We start from the raw sequence: 18094 nt of genomic DNA, 5'->3' as shown, positions 1-18094 counted from the left end.
GTGCGTGTGTGTGAACTCTGTCTGTGCATATGCTCTGCTTGCAAAGTGACTGATAACCACTGCCTGTTCTGTTTGTCATGCAAAAATGGGAATATCTTTAGTGTCTTGCCTTGTGTGTGGATGCAAGTTTTCCTCTGTGAAGCATGAGTGCGTATTCGTTGGGAGGTGTATCTGTTCTCTTCATGTAGACACACTTGTCCTCAGATAACACTGTCAGGGTAATTTCAATCTCCCCGTGCATCCAATGCAGCAACACTAACCCGTCACAGTGCAGGCAATAAGACCTATATACAGGAGGGAGGAGGGGAAGAGGAAAAGGAGAGCTTTTAATTTCCTCAGCAGCAGTCAGTGACGTTTTATACGTCTGCACAGACAGAAAGAAACTGGAATGAATTCTAGATGAGTTTTCAATTGAATGACGGGACAGGCTGCATTTGATGAAGTGTACTGAGAACGAAAAAAAAAAGTAGGTTTCTTGTAGGGTTGGGTTTCTGGTTTTGCCGGTTCGCTCTGCTATACGAGCTTCTGCTGGTTAGATTTTGTGCAGGAGCCGGGGGATAGCAGATTAACTCAGGCCCGTACGTGGTGCAGTGCTAATGTCTTTTACTTCTCAGACTGAAGTGGAGAGGAAACTTGTCAGTTACCAGTTGGTGCAGGTTATGCTGCAGGTTATTAGCGCTGAAGGCTAACGATAAATATAATGCTTACTGTGTCCATTTCAACATAAAAGCCCTCTAGCATTTCAGTGGACAGAAAACCTTCATTTTTTGACAGGGCTTTTATTGTTAAACATTAAATAGTCCCTGTGTCATCTTTTCTCCAGGTTCACTTATTCTCATTTTGATGTTAAACTTTACAAGACGCCAAGTTAAGTGTAAACACAATGTGTTGCAGTTGCCCTGATGGACTGTAGTGCTGCTCAACTCTCATTCATGGGCTAAACTGGGTTAAAAATTTTAAAATCAGCCCAATCCTAGTTTCTTTTAGAAGTTGTTTTTAGAAGGCAGTGATGATCCACTCGCTCATCAAGTACTGCTGTTTTTCTTCTGTCAGTCAAATCTAGGTCAGCTCTATAGATTTCTGCATTGTTGTCAAGACAGGAAGCTATTTCATGCTACCTGTTGGTTAAGCAGCAAAATCAATAAATGAACGCTTATTGGCATGCATGTCATAGCTCACTTTAAATGTCAAGGTCACAGTAGTTAACAGCAATTCTGAGCCGTGTCGCCTACCTCAGTAAGGACACTAAGATGCCTTTTGTCACACAATTCAAACTATGAATAAATAAAAACTCCCCAAAACAGTTCTCTGCGATATCTAGGCCGAATAATCTTTTCCCTGTTTTACATAGTTGACAGCTGTGAGAAACAGGCTGAGAAAAGATCCCTGTACATCCTGCCCATGGAATTAACAAGAGCTTCTTTTTTGTTGTCTCCTCTCTTTCTCTCCGAGGTTTCTAGTTGAGGTCACCTCCAAAATGAGCTATTTTAGGGCTCGCAATCGAATTGCTCCTAAATTTCCTTCTAAAAACATCCCACCCTCCTGATTTGTTCAGCATCGAACCTCCATTATAAACGATGCTTTCCTCACCTCTCTTTTCTTAGAAACAGCACATCAGATAAAGGACTCGTGGTGCTCTTAACAATGGCTAAAAAGGAAATCTTAAGAGGCCGGCATTGATTTACAAACCCAGTTTGAAAATATTTTTTGCTCCAAATGGTGCTTCAGAACATTCTGATTGCACCCTAAGTGCCCTATAGTCTTTGAAGTGCTCGGAGCTGTGTGCTGAAGCTCAGTGTGTGCTTATATCCGGAGCTTTTGTTAGTCACTTCATATGTACAGAGTCCTGTGCCATCATTATTCAATGATTCACAGTGTGCAGCCAAAACACTCACTGTTATCTGTTAAGAGGCTGCAGAGACGCAGTCAGACAGCTCTGGGTGGGTGGATGGGTGGGGGAAAGAGAAGGAGAGAGAGAGAGAAGGAGAGAGACTCTCGCTCTCTTGTGGGAAATGACTTTCCTCTCTTCCTTCGCAACGTGAAGCCAGTGAGCATCCCGACTTCAAGAGCTTTGGATCCTGAATATTCAAATATTCACGCTGGTGGCATTTTACCATGTGTAGGCGGTGAGGGCTTGCAGAGATAGGAGAGAGTGTGTGAAGTATTGATCACTGTTGCTGTTGTCCTTGTTTGCTCTGTGTCTCACGGTGCCAGCTAACTCGCAGAGAAAAACACTGAGACATGGAGACAAGGAGGAGGTTGGCGTTACAAGGCACACTCATTTAACGCCTGTGAGTTAAGATTCGTTTAGAGAGACATGTTTAAGAATCACAAAAGTGTGAAAACGTGCAATTTATGTGTTCATGTGTTCCAGCTTTGGATGACTTGGGTGAATTATATGCATGTATATTAATACAGTATGTTTTTTGGTTTGACTCTAGCACAAAATTACACATCTTCATCTTTAGAATCCCACCATCTCTTCTAACTTTAACTCGAGAGGGACACCAAAGGAAAAATCACATCCTCTGATGCTTAAACCGTTAGATGTCAACATTTTCTGAGGTCCAACAGCTTCTATTATGCTGATCAGATATCGTCAGTCTCTCTTTGAGATGCACCCGCTGTCCCTCAACCAGAGTTGTCCCTGATTAATTCAGTCAGTGACGGCCAACATGTCCCAGAATGGCTATTAACAAAGTAGTAAAAGTGCCCCTTTGAACAGACCTTGGTATGTCATTTATCGTTGCCAGATGGGAAATGTTAAACTATTGCACTGGAGGCTTAAAATAATCATATTTTAAGGGAAATTATCATATGTGAGTCATAACCAACGAAATCCAATAAATGTAAATGTGTCACTTCACAAAACACCTATCTTTTAAATGACTTTGTGCCTACAGATCTACCCACATCAGCAAGCTCATGTAGTGTGTGTGTCGCTACGTCCATCAGTCTAGCAATTATTGTAATAGCTTGCTATTACAGAATTACAATGACAGCGTGACTGGATGCCCGCTCATGTTTTTCATGCAAACAGTTAAGGCAAAAAAGCTGAAGCCATTAAAGATATAATGTGTAGGAGTTATGTAACATTTGACATCGGTCGAGGCTGACACAATCCAGACATCAGTCATGTGTAGATTAAAAAATAAAAGGAACACCAATAAAACAACAACATTGAAGCAGAAAAGTAGAAATAATGGACAGCCAGAAGCCGTTTTCCAGTAAGGTCTCGACACTTGTGTGAGAAATTGACACTTTTTTCACAACTCTAATTGTATAGTGGGTGAGCATGGGTGAACGGCCAAGGTAACAATTTGTAGAGGCAGTTCTGTCGACCTGTGCCATGCATGTGGGAGACAGAGATTAAAAGGACAGACTGGTATATTATCTGAAAATGAGTATTTTTGTTAGAAAATTCGAGGTCTTTTTTCATTTTTTTTCCCTCTCTCCATCTTGCTGGCGCTTCCACTGTCCCCCAGCAGCTACAATATTTGCCTGTGCTCCATCATTGTCAATTACGCTCCGATCGCTGACTGGGATGATTTTAGCTCTGGGGGTTTTTTTACGAGCCACAAGCTTTCATTCGAACACGAGGCTACAGTACTGCTCAACCCAAGTAGTCACATTTACGTATCAAACATAGCTTTTTATGAAAAATAATCCCAATTGTTCGCTCTCGTCAGTGTGGCCACAGAATTGAATAGTTTCACTCACACAAAATCTGAATTCGTATGAAATAGAATTGGCTGCGCTTCCTTTACCCGGATGAATTGAGCTGAGAAATTGTAAATTTGTCCTACGAAGAAGGAGAGGAAAGAAAATATAGGGGGATGATTAAGTCCGAACTGTGAGAAGAACAGCAGTAGCCACAGTTCACTTCTCACTGAATTGTCAGGTGTGAGCAGATATGAAAGAAACATTTTAAACCCAAAAGACCATTTTAAACACCAATACACAACAAACAGTGCTCAACATATGCCTGTGTAGCTCGAGAGTTCAAGGTTGAAAGACAAGCTAGAGAGATAGATATAAAAAAATAACCTGAATGTCATGCTAAAGATTTTATTAAAAGTTTATTTTCAGCGCTGACTGTATGCTATTGTTAGGCTTAAACTTTTATGCTCTGATAACGGTCATTTACATATTTTATGAGGTGCACTTGACGTCCCAGCCAGCGCACATGTCCTCCACAAAGACACGTTAGATTTCAGAGTTGAAGTACCTGAATGCACCATGAAGGCCCCCGTGAGTGTGGTCCAAACTCCGGCACAGACAGAAAATCAAAGGAGAGAAGCACTGATAAATCAACACCAAAACACAACAGAGATGCTCGGCAGGGGATTTTATCGAATGACTTTCTGTTCAAATCGTCAGTGTGGCGGAGAGTCTTACGATATCTCCTCGCCGAAGTCGTCAATACTGCGTTTGAGTGTCGAAATTAAAGGCTCCTTTTGATCAGGTTCAGATTTAAAATCCAAATCGATCACCACAAGTGGAAACAGCATGTGTATTGGATGTTCAGTGATTGAAAGTTTATGACTTGGACCAGGTGATCGGCAACTCACAGTCAGTGTCAGAAAACCCATTTCCACCTATTACTGCTTCTCCTCACTGTGAGGTTTAGAATTGATTTTAAGGGTTCTTTGAAGAAAACACCTGATTGATTTGAGGAGTTGCAGGCTCAATCACCCCCAGGTAAGGACGCAGCATGCTCAGCTGTCTGCATATAGGAGCTTTAATGAGGATAATGAGACCGTTGCCCAACCGTTCAGACGCTGTGACCAAAAAAAACCCCCCCACACACCCTTTAATTAATTAAACCTGATGCACATGACTGCCTCTTTTCAGAGTAATCTCTCAGTAATAATGCTATCATAAACCGGCTGTGGTTAGAATGAATCAACCTTGACAGAAACTCTACAGCTGGAAAGACCATTCGAAGTGAAAATTACAGAAGATCCTCTTCAGGTGGAGGGATATAAAGCAACACATTTTTGTGTTTGTTGCTGTGGGCCTGTTTTTATTACATTAGCATTAGCAACATTAGCATGTTGCCAGCCCGTTGAGCTCTGTGTACATGTTTTCTGAGCGTGTATTTATGCACTCAGGGAGGAGTTTGGGGAGATCTCTTGGCATCTGATCCAGCTGACATATCGGGGCCACGCTCCACTCTTCGCTTTTGCTCCCGTCTGTGTGTTCTTGGAAACACAGGCCGCCTTGTGTTGCCCTGCCAGGCCATCGAGACGGTCCCAGTTCATTTTGTGACGTGCGCGAAATGTTTGTGTGTTTGCATCCTGTGTGCGCGCCTGTGTTTGTCCGCCCCTCAGCGCAGCTCTTGGATCAGATTTGTAAACTCGTTTGGGGGGGCCTGTGTCTGCTATGTCTTTTTCTTGAGTGACGGGTGTGTGGCTGCTTTTGGATACAAATACACTGCGATGGATAACGACAAGAAAACTTCGCCTGCCAGAAATTCAAAATTCAATAGCTGTTGTAGAATTCAATAAGAACAGCTTACTGGCAGTTTTCATGTGACAAATGACGCAAATCAGAGAGCTTTGTCAAAGGAGTGGCAGAAATCTGACAGCGGTGATTGTTAGTCACTAACAGCCTCACTTCATACTCTGTCCCCTGGAGACACTGGCTGAACCACACAGGAGCCTGTTTTCTATCTAATTACCTCTTTTTGTTTGGCTTACAAAAAAAGTATTCACTCGCTCTCTCTTTTCCTCTTTCTCCCCCACGTCCCTCCTCCTCTCTCCGCTGTCCCTGTGTTTGTCCAGATGGAGGAAGTAATAGCACGCATGCAGGACGAGAAAAATGGCATCCCCATCCGAACAGTGAAAAGTTTTCTAACCAAGATCCCCAGTGTTTTTTCAGGTAAGGCTCTTAAATATCTCTGCTCTATTCTTCTAAGCTACTCTCTTCCTCCACTTGGCTCCCACCCACCAAGTACCCCAACTACTGCTCTGCTCCGTCCAAACTAAATACAGAGAGAGTATTTAGAGAGTTTGTCTGCCTTGCATTTTCACGCCAGCGGTGCCAGAATGTCAAGAGGATCATGTTGGATCCTTGAGCTGTGCAATAGATAAGAATTCATGCTGCTGGTGTGATACTTTGTGAGAGATTATTTTAATTTTATAGTAAATTCAGCTAAGATAGTAAAGCCATCATTGCTATGATTTTTAATGTACACAGAGATTAATCCAGTGTAACACTACACCAATTTAACACCTTAAAGTGTGGCTACAGGTCTTGGGTGCAACTGCATACAGTCAAAAAAAGTGGTAAAAAAGCCTTTTGTGGCTCCAGAGGAAGCTGCATGTAATCACTAAAATTGCCTCCAGTGATGTCACTGAGTGGCTGAGTTGCATTGTGGGTAATGTACACAGCAGGCATTGCCTTCCTGTGACACTCATAATTGATTATTCACAAACAACAAATTAAAACTGATACAGCAGAACGAGGGGTATCACTTCTTTTATTGCACAAAGTTCTCCTTCCTTTTGAAAACCTGGCGTTTACATTACCCACAATGCAACTCAGCCACCGAGTGGCATCACTCGAGGTAAGTTATCAGATTAGATGCAGCATCCTCTGGAGCCACAAAAGGCTTTATACTCCTTCTTTCACATATGCAGTAGCACTCCCCAAGAGCTGTAGACACACTTTAATGTGTAAAACTGGGGGAGTTACTGTTTGGTAACATATACATATAATATTACTTGAAGAATTCCAGTATCTTAGCCCATAGCAGCTAATTACAATTAGATAGATCACTGTAATTGTTTTTTTTCCTGTAAGTACACAGTCAATTTTAAAAGTTAACTTTGCTTAAAAAAAATAGACTATTCTGCTCATTTATGGTAATGAGTTTCCTCCATTTTTTAAATGGAGTCACTTTTGGACTTGTTGCTGAAAATTGTGCACAGACCATATATTTTGTTTTCCCCTCGGTCCACCCAACAACCAGCCAGAACCACCACTGGCCACCATCCCTGCAAACAGAGGATGACGCTCGACATGTCCCGTGAGCACCAAAACATGAACGGCAGACACAGATACATTTAAATAGCAACATTTAGCCGCAGTGACGTTAGCAAAAACAATGATGGATGCTTTGGGCGCATAAATTGCAGCTGATGCACGGCTCTTTTTTTTTTCACAGCTCTTTTCAAATCAAATCAACTGCAGGCTGTATGTGTGTGTGTGTGTGTGTGTGTGTGTGTGTGTGTGTGTGTGTGTGTGTGTGTGTGTGTGTGTGTGTGTGTGTTTAAAAACAGTGGGACAGTATATTGATGAATAATTTTACACCAGATCAGTAACATCGCATCTGATCCATCTATGTCAGGATGAGATTAGAGCAGATAAGATGAGATAAGATTTCATTAATCCTGAAGGAAATCTTGTGTTAACATCAGAAAGAAAAAAATCACAATATAAAACAAAACACGATATATTTTCTAACAAATAACATGTAAAAGGAGTAAATTCTGACTGTAACTGCCTTACAGAATAAATATATAGAAGATTAATATACAATAATACCAATAAAAGGTAATATTGCACACTATATGAGAAAAGAACAGTGAAAAAGTATTATGGCACCTGATATTATAAAAAGTATTATTCTAAATGCTACTGAACACTAAAAGAGTGAAATTGAACATGATATTGAAAGTAACTCACTCAGATATTATGCAGTGTCATGGCTCGAGTTTTTAGTTTTGTTATTTCCTGTTTTATTTTGTAATTCTCTCCTCATGTGTCATGTTTTGCTTTTCATTTCCTCCTGTTGTGGTTTCCCTCCTTTTTTCCCCTCCACCTGTGTTTCAGTTGTAAGTTCGTCCCTCTCTATTTAAGCCTCTGTTGTTACTCTTGCTCAGTTTGTCAGCTCTGAGTCTCCTGTGTTCCTCGTGCTCTTCGTGTTCCTACCTTTTATCCCAGCGCTTACTTGGTTTGGTCTTTTATAGGTTTACTGGTCTTTATTCTCAGGTTTGCCCTGCCTGCTCCTTCCATTTTTGTTGCCTTTTGTTGCCATTTTTTTTTTTGTGCTTGAACTTTTTATTTTGGATCTGTTGGGCTTTACAGCTTTATTTTTTATCAAAGCTCACTTTTTGTTCCTTACCCTGCCGGCCTCCAGAGTGTCTTGCATTTGGGTTCTCACTTTCTTTACTGCATATAACAAGCAAACAGCCACACTGGGAAAACATCAAAACTGCAACAGATGGCTTGTAGTTGTAGCTTTCCTTTTCACCTTCTTCATCATAATCAGAAACTTGATAACTATATTTCCGTCAAGATAGCCTTTCAGAGCAAAATCGGCGTCAGTGTGCAAAGCTTTTTGACTTTTCCTCCAAGAGTGTAACACTCAGCGTCATGCTAGCCCCTCCAAAAACACATTTCCCCCCGGCAGTGTCTGCGGCCAGGACACAGTCCCTCTGTAGCCTCCCCTCTGTGAACACTGCCACTTGTGTTCACTGGAGCGCCTGGCCAAGCTGTAAGCACAACACAACCCAGGTTGCTGCTGTGTGTTTCTCCTCTGCACAGCTCAGACCCTCAACTGAACTCTTCTTCACCTGAACTTTTGCATCTAGAATAATATGTTATAAAGTTTATAAAGTGTTGAATCACCAGGTGCTCAAACTGTAAGTCCTTGTATTTGTAAGCCACACATACACTTACATAACATAAACGTGTAGTGTCAGCCTCGTTGGTATGCCAGTGTGTTAACATACAAAATGAATGTGTTTGTTTCCCACGCAAGTGTGTAGTTATTGTGCGTTTTTGTGTTAGGTGTCCTTGTGTGTTCCTTCCTTAGAGAGAAAACTCAGCCGCTCTCCGAGTTTGTTTTCTATTCATTCTCATACAAATGTAACACAAAGCAGATGTCAGCCAACGTTCACATTCTCACTTTTTTTTTTTACAGCTTTTGCGCGTACCATTTACAGCGTACTTATACACTTCACCAATTCTCATGATTTTCGCTTTGTCTACAACTGTCAATCGTCCACAATTTTTAAAATCTTTTGTATATTCAAGTTGATTGCATTCATGTCATACTTTTTCATACATTATTTCTACTTAAAGCAGCTGTAAGTGATATATTTTTGGGTTGAATAGCTCTATATTCCTGCAGTAATCACTGTTACACGCTACGTGTTTGGTCAGTAGCTCGTGTGAACATGTTGAGAGTCTGGCCATTACTGTTGTCCGTTCATGTGGTGACGTAGAGAGGAGGGAGGGTGTTGCCAACTGCAAAACAGACAGGAAGTTAGCTAAAATGACGACAATGCTTACAGCAGCTTTAATGTATTGGAGTATTCATTCTCAGCTGTCCTTTACTGTGTCTTGTTACTATTTGCAGCAGCAATTATCCAGTATTTATAGCTATCATCGGGATTATAAATTATGGATGTTATCGCTTATCTACCCATTTATATTAATGTCACATTCTAATGCACGCAAATGGCTGTGCCCACACACACACTAAACCCAATCTATGGCCGTGATGTTAATCAATTCAAAGAACAGCCTTGTTAGAGGATTACCTTACACATCTCATTTAAGCCGTCTCGCCAGAAAGTGGGTCAACTTCGATAGTGTGAAAATGGGGTTGTATTAATGTATTAATGACGTTAATCCATGAAAAATCTCATCTGGTTGCGGTGGGCGGCGAAAAAGCGAAGGGGGGTGCGGTGAAAAGAGAAGTACAGACAGAATGATAGCTTGATGGACAGAGAGACTGCCACAGGGACTGACTTTCTCCCTGCATGAATTCCCTCATGTCTCTTTTTCACACCTTCTTTCTGCCTCCCGTGGCTCTCATCTCCTCAGCACACCTTCACCTGTCAGCATGACAGGCAGTAATAATAGGTTGGAAAATATATATTTAGCCAAAGTGGCGAAGTCACATGTTGTGGTGCGGTGTGAAAATGCCCGGGGGGAGGGGGGGTCATGGAGGATACTGTTATGATTTTCTGAAGAGTGAAAATGATTTGGTTGCATTCTCAGATGGAGGATGAATTGCAAAATGGCATCCAGCCTGTTAAAAAAAAAAAAAAAAAAAAAAAAAAAAAGTATTATGTCCATTTAAGGAGAGGTGATGTACAAAGTCATCTCTGCAGCTCCACTCGAACAGTTTTTGAAGATTGCATCTTCTGTTTTCTGATGACACATATAGAGCATTCGCTTTGTCTCCTGCTCCGTTTGTTTCACACTGATTCCTCCTCTCTTCACTGGATCCCGGCCTATTTACGTCTTTGTTTTTTTTGTTTTTTTAATGTGTGTGTGTTTGTGACAGCTGGAAATGTTCGATGTGATGCACTGAATTATTAAATTAAACTATTCCAATTGTGACGTCTGTGCTGCGACTGAGTCAGACAAATTGTGTTGTGACTGTACACAATGGGCGCTTCATTATGCCATTGTACCTCTCTGGTCATTTATATTAATGGACTACAGCTTAGAGAGGGTGTCAGAAAAGAAAATTTGGTAATGGATGGCCTATTACCCACCCACATGGTGCAAGGCGAGAGGAATTGGTATGCACTGCGATGATGAAGGGAGGTGGGGAGGGTTCAGGGTGTCATTGTTTTCCCTTTCATTTGCATCTATATGCGAAAAGGTGTTTCAGCGCACTGTGAATATATTAGATGTGTCAGTGATTCATATTTGTGTGCTTTGTTTCATTTCAGGTTCTGAAATTGTACAGTGGATGATCAAGAATCTGGACATTGAAGATCAAGGTAAAAGAGCTGATTGATATTGATCCGGGTCTGAGGTTTTCAATAGGGAGACACATGAAAGAGACAGGTGGATGCTGCTGTTCTAAAAAAGCAACGGGAGGTTAATTGCTGTAGTTTGATTTGGGCTTCTAACAACACGGTCAGCTGTGGCAGCAGCAGCAGCGGATGTGACACACGGCTCGTTGAGGCAATTACGCCACTTTTTAACACTTAGCGAAGTGCACGATTGACACAGTTTGCGTCAAAAAACCTGCTCGGGTCATAACTCAGCCAAATCTGAACACGCGTTCACCGTTACTTACAATCTCAGAAGGTTTTTGTTGTGAATAAATGTCCATAAATCACAGACAAAAAAGAGGCTCCTTCTACTACAAAGTTTTTGGGGTTTCAAAGAAAAACGGTGCATCTATGGATGCAATTCAAACGGGAGCTGTTAGCAGCTAATTCCACATCCTGTTATTGTTGTTATCTCAAGAAAATGTAAACAAATATAAACAAATACAAAATTGTAACCCACAGGTAACTTACTGATGGGGTCCGGCTTTTGAGACCCCTGATCTACTAAAATAGTGATGTAAAGGTAGGTATAGACTCTCTCCATAAGCAAAACTGATACAAAGATGAAGCTGTAGCATATTATCGCTCCAGTTGTTAATAATATTTACTGAGTCGCCAGTGACCCCCTCAAGTGCGTTCAAATTGGCTCCTAACAATTAGCAAAAATGTCATGGGAAATCCATGCATGATTAGATCGATCAGATTCTCCATAGTTCAGTTGTTAAGTTCAATTAACGGAAACCAGAAGACCTGGTATGTTTGTTTTTGTTACGTTGCTGACTACAACGTGGGAGTATCCCCGAGTTGTTCTGTTCAGAGGGCCAATCGGGTCTTTCGTCTATCTCTTTTGCTTATGATGGAAAGAGCTGTTATTGGCTATCAATAAAGCAATCACCCGCAATTGTAGCGAATCCTTTTTCCCTTTCCAGTGGTGTATGGTGGCCAGTTGGATTACATCGGAGCCCTTGAGTAGAAGCCGATCGTCACGTGACTCACAGAGACTTCAGATGGTTTCAGGAAGCTCTAAGCAGGCAGTTTAAATGCATGAATACAGAGAAACAGAGGTACGATGTTTGGCAGTTTGTAGTTGATACATGATTGATTTACTGCACTGGGCTGCTAGTGATTTCTAGCTTCTTGGAACTACTGAGATGCTCCACGATCTGCCATTGCTTAATAAGAGATAAGGCCCATGGGACTCTGTCTACTTAAGGGCTCTGGGTTGCGTGGTATCCAAGCTGTTTCAGGTCAGGTTAATGTGAGACGATGCTTGTGAAGCATCATTACCCGCTTATTTTATTAAGCCTCATCGTCGTTTTGGTGAAAGTAACGCGAAAGTAGTATAAACAGTCATGCATACTCTACACAGACAGATATATTGAACTGTAACTTATTACTTCCAGATTATAGTAATAGGTAAGACGTTACATTTTGGAGGTAACTTGCCCAACACTGCACTAAAAAAAAAGAGGTGGTTTTGTGGAACCTTCATATGTGAACTGTAAGTTTACTGTGTGAAAAGTCCACAGTTTCCACTTTTGACTTTGATCTGTCTCTTCGTGTCCCCGAGCTACAAGCAGATGCTGCAATTCCTGTTCTTTTTCATCCGTTTTTTTTTCTCATTATTCTTATTTTATTCCAGTGAAATAAAGTAGAACTCAAGTGTCTGGAGGGAGTTGCCAGATCATTAGTTGAGCCCTCAAAAAGTGGACACGTTCGGCCATGATGAATGTGAAACGTTCAAACCGGTTGCTCACTCGCTCGCTCGCTTTGAGATGTAGTGACACTGACGTACGGAAAAACAACGCGGAGAGAAAACTCTTAGGTTTTTGTGTGTCCTGTTGTAGTTGTGTGTGTGTGTGTGTGTGTGTGTTTTTTTTTTCTTTTGGGATGTTTGGCAGTTGTGTGTGTGGGTGTGCATTCCAGTCTGCTCTAGTGCGTGCCTTGGTATTGTGCTGCCAGTTCATAGTTGTAGTACTTAGCTGACTCATCAACACACAGTCCCTTTGTGTGCCGTGTGCATGCGAGGATCTGCCTGCCCTGTTCCTGGGTTTTTCAGTCATGCGTTTTTATATCATTAGTTTTTTTTTTTTTTTTTTTACAGTGTGTGTGAGGGGGTGTTGCAGACTTTGTACGGTGAATATTTCTGCGTACGTGTGTGATTTTTCGAGGCCACTAGAAGGCATTCAGATCGCGGTAAAAAACACCTCCGCAATGTTTGAGATCAGTTGAACCTTCCAGAGTGGACAGAGCTTGAGGTTTCCTTGGTTTCTTTCATTCACGCACAGATTCAGACATTTCAGTTTTGAGAGATCACGCTGTTCCTCATGCCTCAGACAGCACCGTCATTAATAATGTATCACAGCATCTTTAATATTAAAAAAAGAGAGAGAGAGAGAGAGAGAGAGAGATAAACAATCAACAGCAGAGAGCCTGTGGACTTGCTTCTGCTTAATGTGCTAAAATGGGCCTAAAATTCTTGTTTTCGCTGATCTGTTTCTGAAATCTGGCAATAACACATGTCGTTCCCTCGAGCACATTTCCTTCTTGTGTAACCTGCAATATTGAAAATGTTCCTCCGTAGCAGCGCTTGTGATCAAAATCGTCAAAAACTGCATTTTATAACAGTTAAAAAGTCTGACAATGTGCCAGCAGACAGATGTTCCTCGTCCTTTAAGACATTTTTCTTTTCCTTTTTTTTTTTTTTGTCAGTGCACTTTGTTTTTTGCAAACGGACACAAAACGTGCTGTCAGTTGCCCTGCGGTGGTGAACAGAGTGTGACTTCTGCACAGAGCAACTCCTGGAGGGCCTGACAAACACAGCAAAGTGAAATGCAATTAATTTGGCTTACAGCACGATAGCAGCATGTTTATTATGTAAAGGCTTATATCAAAGTTGACTGGGGATTGGAGAGTTTTTCTGTCCTATTTTGGCGAAATGAACGCCACAGATATCATACTGACCCACTTCAGATAAACTCATTGTCATCCTATTTGGCAATCTCTGTTGTCCCCAATCCTATTTTCATTCAGTATTGCATTTGATTAGCCGACGCAAAACTCCTGCCTCTAACCTTCCTCCCAGAAATGATGTCAAGCAGAAAGTTTTGCATGTTTAACTTCTTGTCACAATACTGCCGTTACAATTCAGACCATTACAGACAACACGAAGCCTATTGATTCATCCAGCGTGGTCGCTATTAGGCTTAACTGCTAACCATATGTAAGGTGGCCCGGACTTCAATTTATAGTCCACAACGCAAGCCAGACAACTCCTGAAGGGACTTAGCAGCTAATTCAGCGTGGTGCAGATTTACCAAAATGTTCATATAAGGCTTAAACAATGACATGCCGACTTTGCACTTTCTGTTTATGTATATCATGCAAAGCATGATGGGAACCCCGGTGAGAAAATGTATTCATCCCGTATGAAAACAGCCTTCAGTTCAGACGGGGTTAATGGACTACAGATTGCTTCACGCAGTCACTTACTGTATGAATTAAATTTGCTGTATTACCATTTTGATGAGTCCGGGAGGATTGGAACAGCCCAATCAACACGTGACCTCTGACCTCAAAATACATCGCCACAGGATTATTAATAATGTAGTTGATGTGTTATTGCTGAAATAAATTCTCTGACACTGTAAAGCTGTGACGTATACATCAGGTCCACCTAAGGAAGTGTGAGAGAAAACTGAACCAACTGAGCTGGACTGCACATATTAGAAGATAACATTTTACTTCCTGCAGTTTTTTTTTGTTTGACCGACATTTTGGGGGCAAAGACTCCGAGTCATTGTCTCTGCATGTGTGTCTGAGTGTGTGTGTGTGTATTGTGTACCTGTGTGAGAGAGAGCAGAAATGACAGAAATGACAGAATGAGATCATCGTAGCTTTAAAAAAAAAATCAAAAAACATGCAACATTCCTATTCTGATATAGTAAATGTCTTCACAATTGTGGAAAAAACATGATAGCGATGCCCCAAATACACATAAATACAAAAACAATGATAGTTAAGGACATAATAATTTGGTGTGAGGAATGACTAATAAAATGCCAGATAAACACAGAAAATCAAATTCACCCCCCCACCACCATCAGGACACCGACAAAAATCTGTTAGCCAGTTGGACTGTCGCTCAAGCCGTCTGTGCTTGTGTGCTCTTAAAGGGTGTGAATTGCATTTAACGGAGCGCCTCATCCGATCAGTGGAACCACCAGGGAATGGTCGAGTGATCTCTGAGGGAGGACACGTGGCTCATCAGAGCAGCATGGAGTGGGTGCACACTGTTCTGTATAATGCTCCTGGTTCTCAACCTTCTTTAAACCTCCTCCTCATCAGACTCGAGAGATGCTCTTGCGGTGGAGCACTTCAGATGATCCTGTCGCAATCTCCTGAGATCACCTCTCTGCACACTGCTTGCTGATGCATACAGATGTGATAAAGCTCAGTGTCTTCCGTGAAAAGCAAAGCGTGGATTTATGAAACTGTGTCAGTGTTCTCTCACCCCTTCCCCTCAGTATCTTCTCCTCCTTACTGTAGTCGATTGAACCAGTTTAGGAAAGGGAACCATTTAGGTTTAGGCACTAAAACGACTTGGTTATGTTGAGGAAAAGGTCATTGTTTAGGATAAAGTATGTATGTTACATGCTTGACTTTAAATACAATAATGATATTGTATTTTTTTTCATGTAAATCTGAGTCTGCACAGCCACAAGCAACAAAAACATCTGTACATTCCTGTGAAATGCAGCTGAGAAGACACATAAAGCAACAGATAATGGAGGAACCTGACAGCACAGTAAAGAATAAATCTACTTATTCTCCATGACTGATTAAAACAAATATTCTTCATCGCCTCAACATCTCCAAACAAAATGCACGGTGCAAATATTGATAATAACGATGACAACAGTGCAGAATCTCTCCACTTGTCTTTAGATAAAGCTCAGCTGGAAGAACACTTCCACACTCCACTTGGCAGCGCTCCAATCTGCCGGGTTTTCTGGCACGGAGCTAGTAATATGATGAAATCAGAGGGTGTTTTCCCCCCGGACTCCGAGGCTGGCCTTTCTTGACAACTTGACTAATTCCAGTCCAAGGTTTAGTCAGCTATAAAGCTTATAGAGAGCCTGAGATATGTTAAGTGGAAGCCAGAAGCTCCCCTGCTACCAGGAATGGATCTTTAGAGGACTCTTACTAGAAAAAGCAACAACAAAAGCTTGGTAAATATTTTATTCAGCCCCGAGACAAAAACCCCACCTCCATCACTATAGCCTTATTGAATATTTTCAAATGTATTCTTTTGTACCTATATACTGGCTACACAGTTACAGAAATGAAGTCTTTGCTCTTGATTTATCTTTGGGAATATTCAACACGGAAACTCACCAAGGAAACTTACAGGAATGTGTGGGAAAAAATGGGAAATAACGTGGACAAAATGGAAGTAGAAGGGTTATTTTCTCAGGCTGTATTCACCATAGCACATGGAGATATATCCAAAACAGATCAAACAAACCAAATCAAAAACAGGCATAGCTGACGACAAGAATTTAGTCGAGCTGAACACGAACTAAACAATAAATGGAAAGAAATCTATTAAAACCCCTCAGTCCTCCTCAGCATGTTCAATCAAGTTACACCCACAAGGTAACAGCAAGCTCGCAAAGTTATAAGCTGTGTACTTTGCTTGAGGCGACTATTTGCTGAAATACTATAATGAATATAGAATACTTTCACCCCAGTGATATAATCAAGTTTAGATTGAAAGCCTGTAGTGTTTTTGGCTCAGACGGTGCAGCGGTGTTGGCAGTTGTGTGGGTCGTGATGGGAGAAATCAGTGAACATGTAGAGGGTTGTAATTTTTCCCTGAATTCGTATTTAATGAAATGCTCTGAAATGATCTGTACGTTCGACGGGAGTGTGTGCTGCGTGCACCGAAGAAGATGCCGTTAACAGCTGTTCGATATTTGATATTGTGAGAAATTCTGCATGTGTATCGTGATATTCGATCATTTGAATTAACTCCTGCCCTGCATGATTTGGATGTTTTCATGCCCTGACAACCTGATTCAAATCGGTGGGTGATTATCAGACTTCAGCAGAGCTTGATGACGGGCTGATCGTTTTAATCAGGTGTGTTTAGACAGGGAGGAATCTAAAAACACGCAGGGCAGGGGGTCCCCAACATCCAGGACTGAGGAGTTCTGCCATATTGGATACTACACGAGCACTTTCTGCTCAGCTTTATCAAATTATCTTTGTCCGGGTGCGAATCAGTTGTGGTGCCTGGGTATTTTTAACATTCGTCCTTAAAACAGCTTCTTAAACCCCCCCCCCCCCAAAAAAAAACCCACCCTGCTTCTCTTCAGTGAAAGTAGAAATAGTGAGCAAGCCATCACATGGGCAGACACTCGGCCCAGCGCTTTAAGAATAGGTGACAGCATGCTCCAACAGCGCTGTCCTAGATGTCATTTTTCATACCCAGCTGATCTACTTTGAGATAATAATCTAAAAAAAAATATGACAACAGATTCTTGCTCGTAAAATGTCTTGTCTTCTTGAATTCCCTCCCTCTGTGTTTAGTGGACAGGTGCAGATGACGCTCAACGAAGCTCTCTGACAGTCTGCCTCCGACTTCATAACACACCGAAATATAACGCGGAGTGAATTATACATATTCACGTGGGACAATGCGCGCCGCGAGAAATAGTACAGTGGATAAGGAGGAAGTGTTTATAAGTAAACAGGCATAAATAACTTATGACTCATGATTTATTAATAAACGGAGCACCCAGCCACGCATAGGCGCACACGCACTGCAGACACATAAGCATCCTGACCTCTCAAAGCTGTGACTGTCACCTCGGTGGCGAAGGAAGAGCTGATCTATATTTATCTCGTACGTGCATACATCCTGCGCTTGTGATTGTGTGTCGGAAAGCGAGAGGGCAGATTTGTGCATATTCAGTGCACGCGTACCGGACATTTTTCTGGCATAGCGTTTCATAGCTCTGCTCATTTAGAGCCACGTCAACAGATGCAACCTTTTGCATCTGCTGGCTTGTTATTGTTTTTAAGATCCCAGTGTAGTGCCAGTCCTCCCCCTCCTGGGCTTTACACACTCGATCGATAATGTGATGTCAAGAATTGACAAGGTCGTTTGACGTATGAAACGTATGAACTAACCGTTTCCTGCACGGCTCGCAACGAGAGAAGATGTGGCGCCAGGGGATTGTCAACACATTATACTAAACATGAATAATAGATATTGACAC

The 18094-nt window shown here is 41.7% G+C and overlaps 1 protein-coding gene across 3 annotated transcripts in view; it reads left to right on the top strand.

Moving 5' to 3' along the window:
* Window positions 1-18094, top strand: part of rgs7a (regulator of G protein signaling 7a) — a 61631-nt gene that overhangs the window by 30030 nt on the left and 13507 nt on the right. For all 3 annotated transcript variants that reach the window (XM_037122993.1, XM_037122992.1, XM_037122994.1), the window contains exons 3-4: window positions 5787-5883; window positions 10701-10751. In XM_037122993.1, coding sequence (XP_036978888.1) covers window positions 5787-5883; window positions 10701-10751 — 148 coding nt within the window. The remainder of the gene's footprint in view (window positions 1-5786; window positions 5884-10700; window positions 10752-18094) is intronic.

Source organism: Acanthopagrus latus, chromosome 15 (assembly GCF_904848185.1).
Source record: "Acanthopagrus latus isolate v.2019 chromosome 15, fAcaLat1.1, whole genome shotgun sequence".
Classification (NCBI taxonomy): Eukaryota; Metazoa; Chordata; class Actinopteri; order Spariformes; family Sparidae; genus Acanthopagrus; species Acanthopagrus latus.
This window is presented reverse-complemented; position numbering and strand designations above follow the sequence as displayed.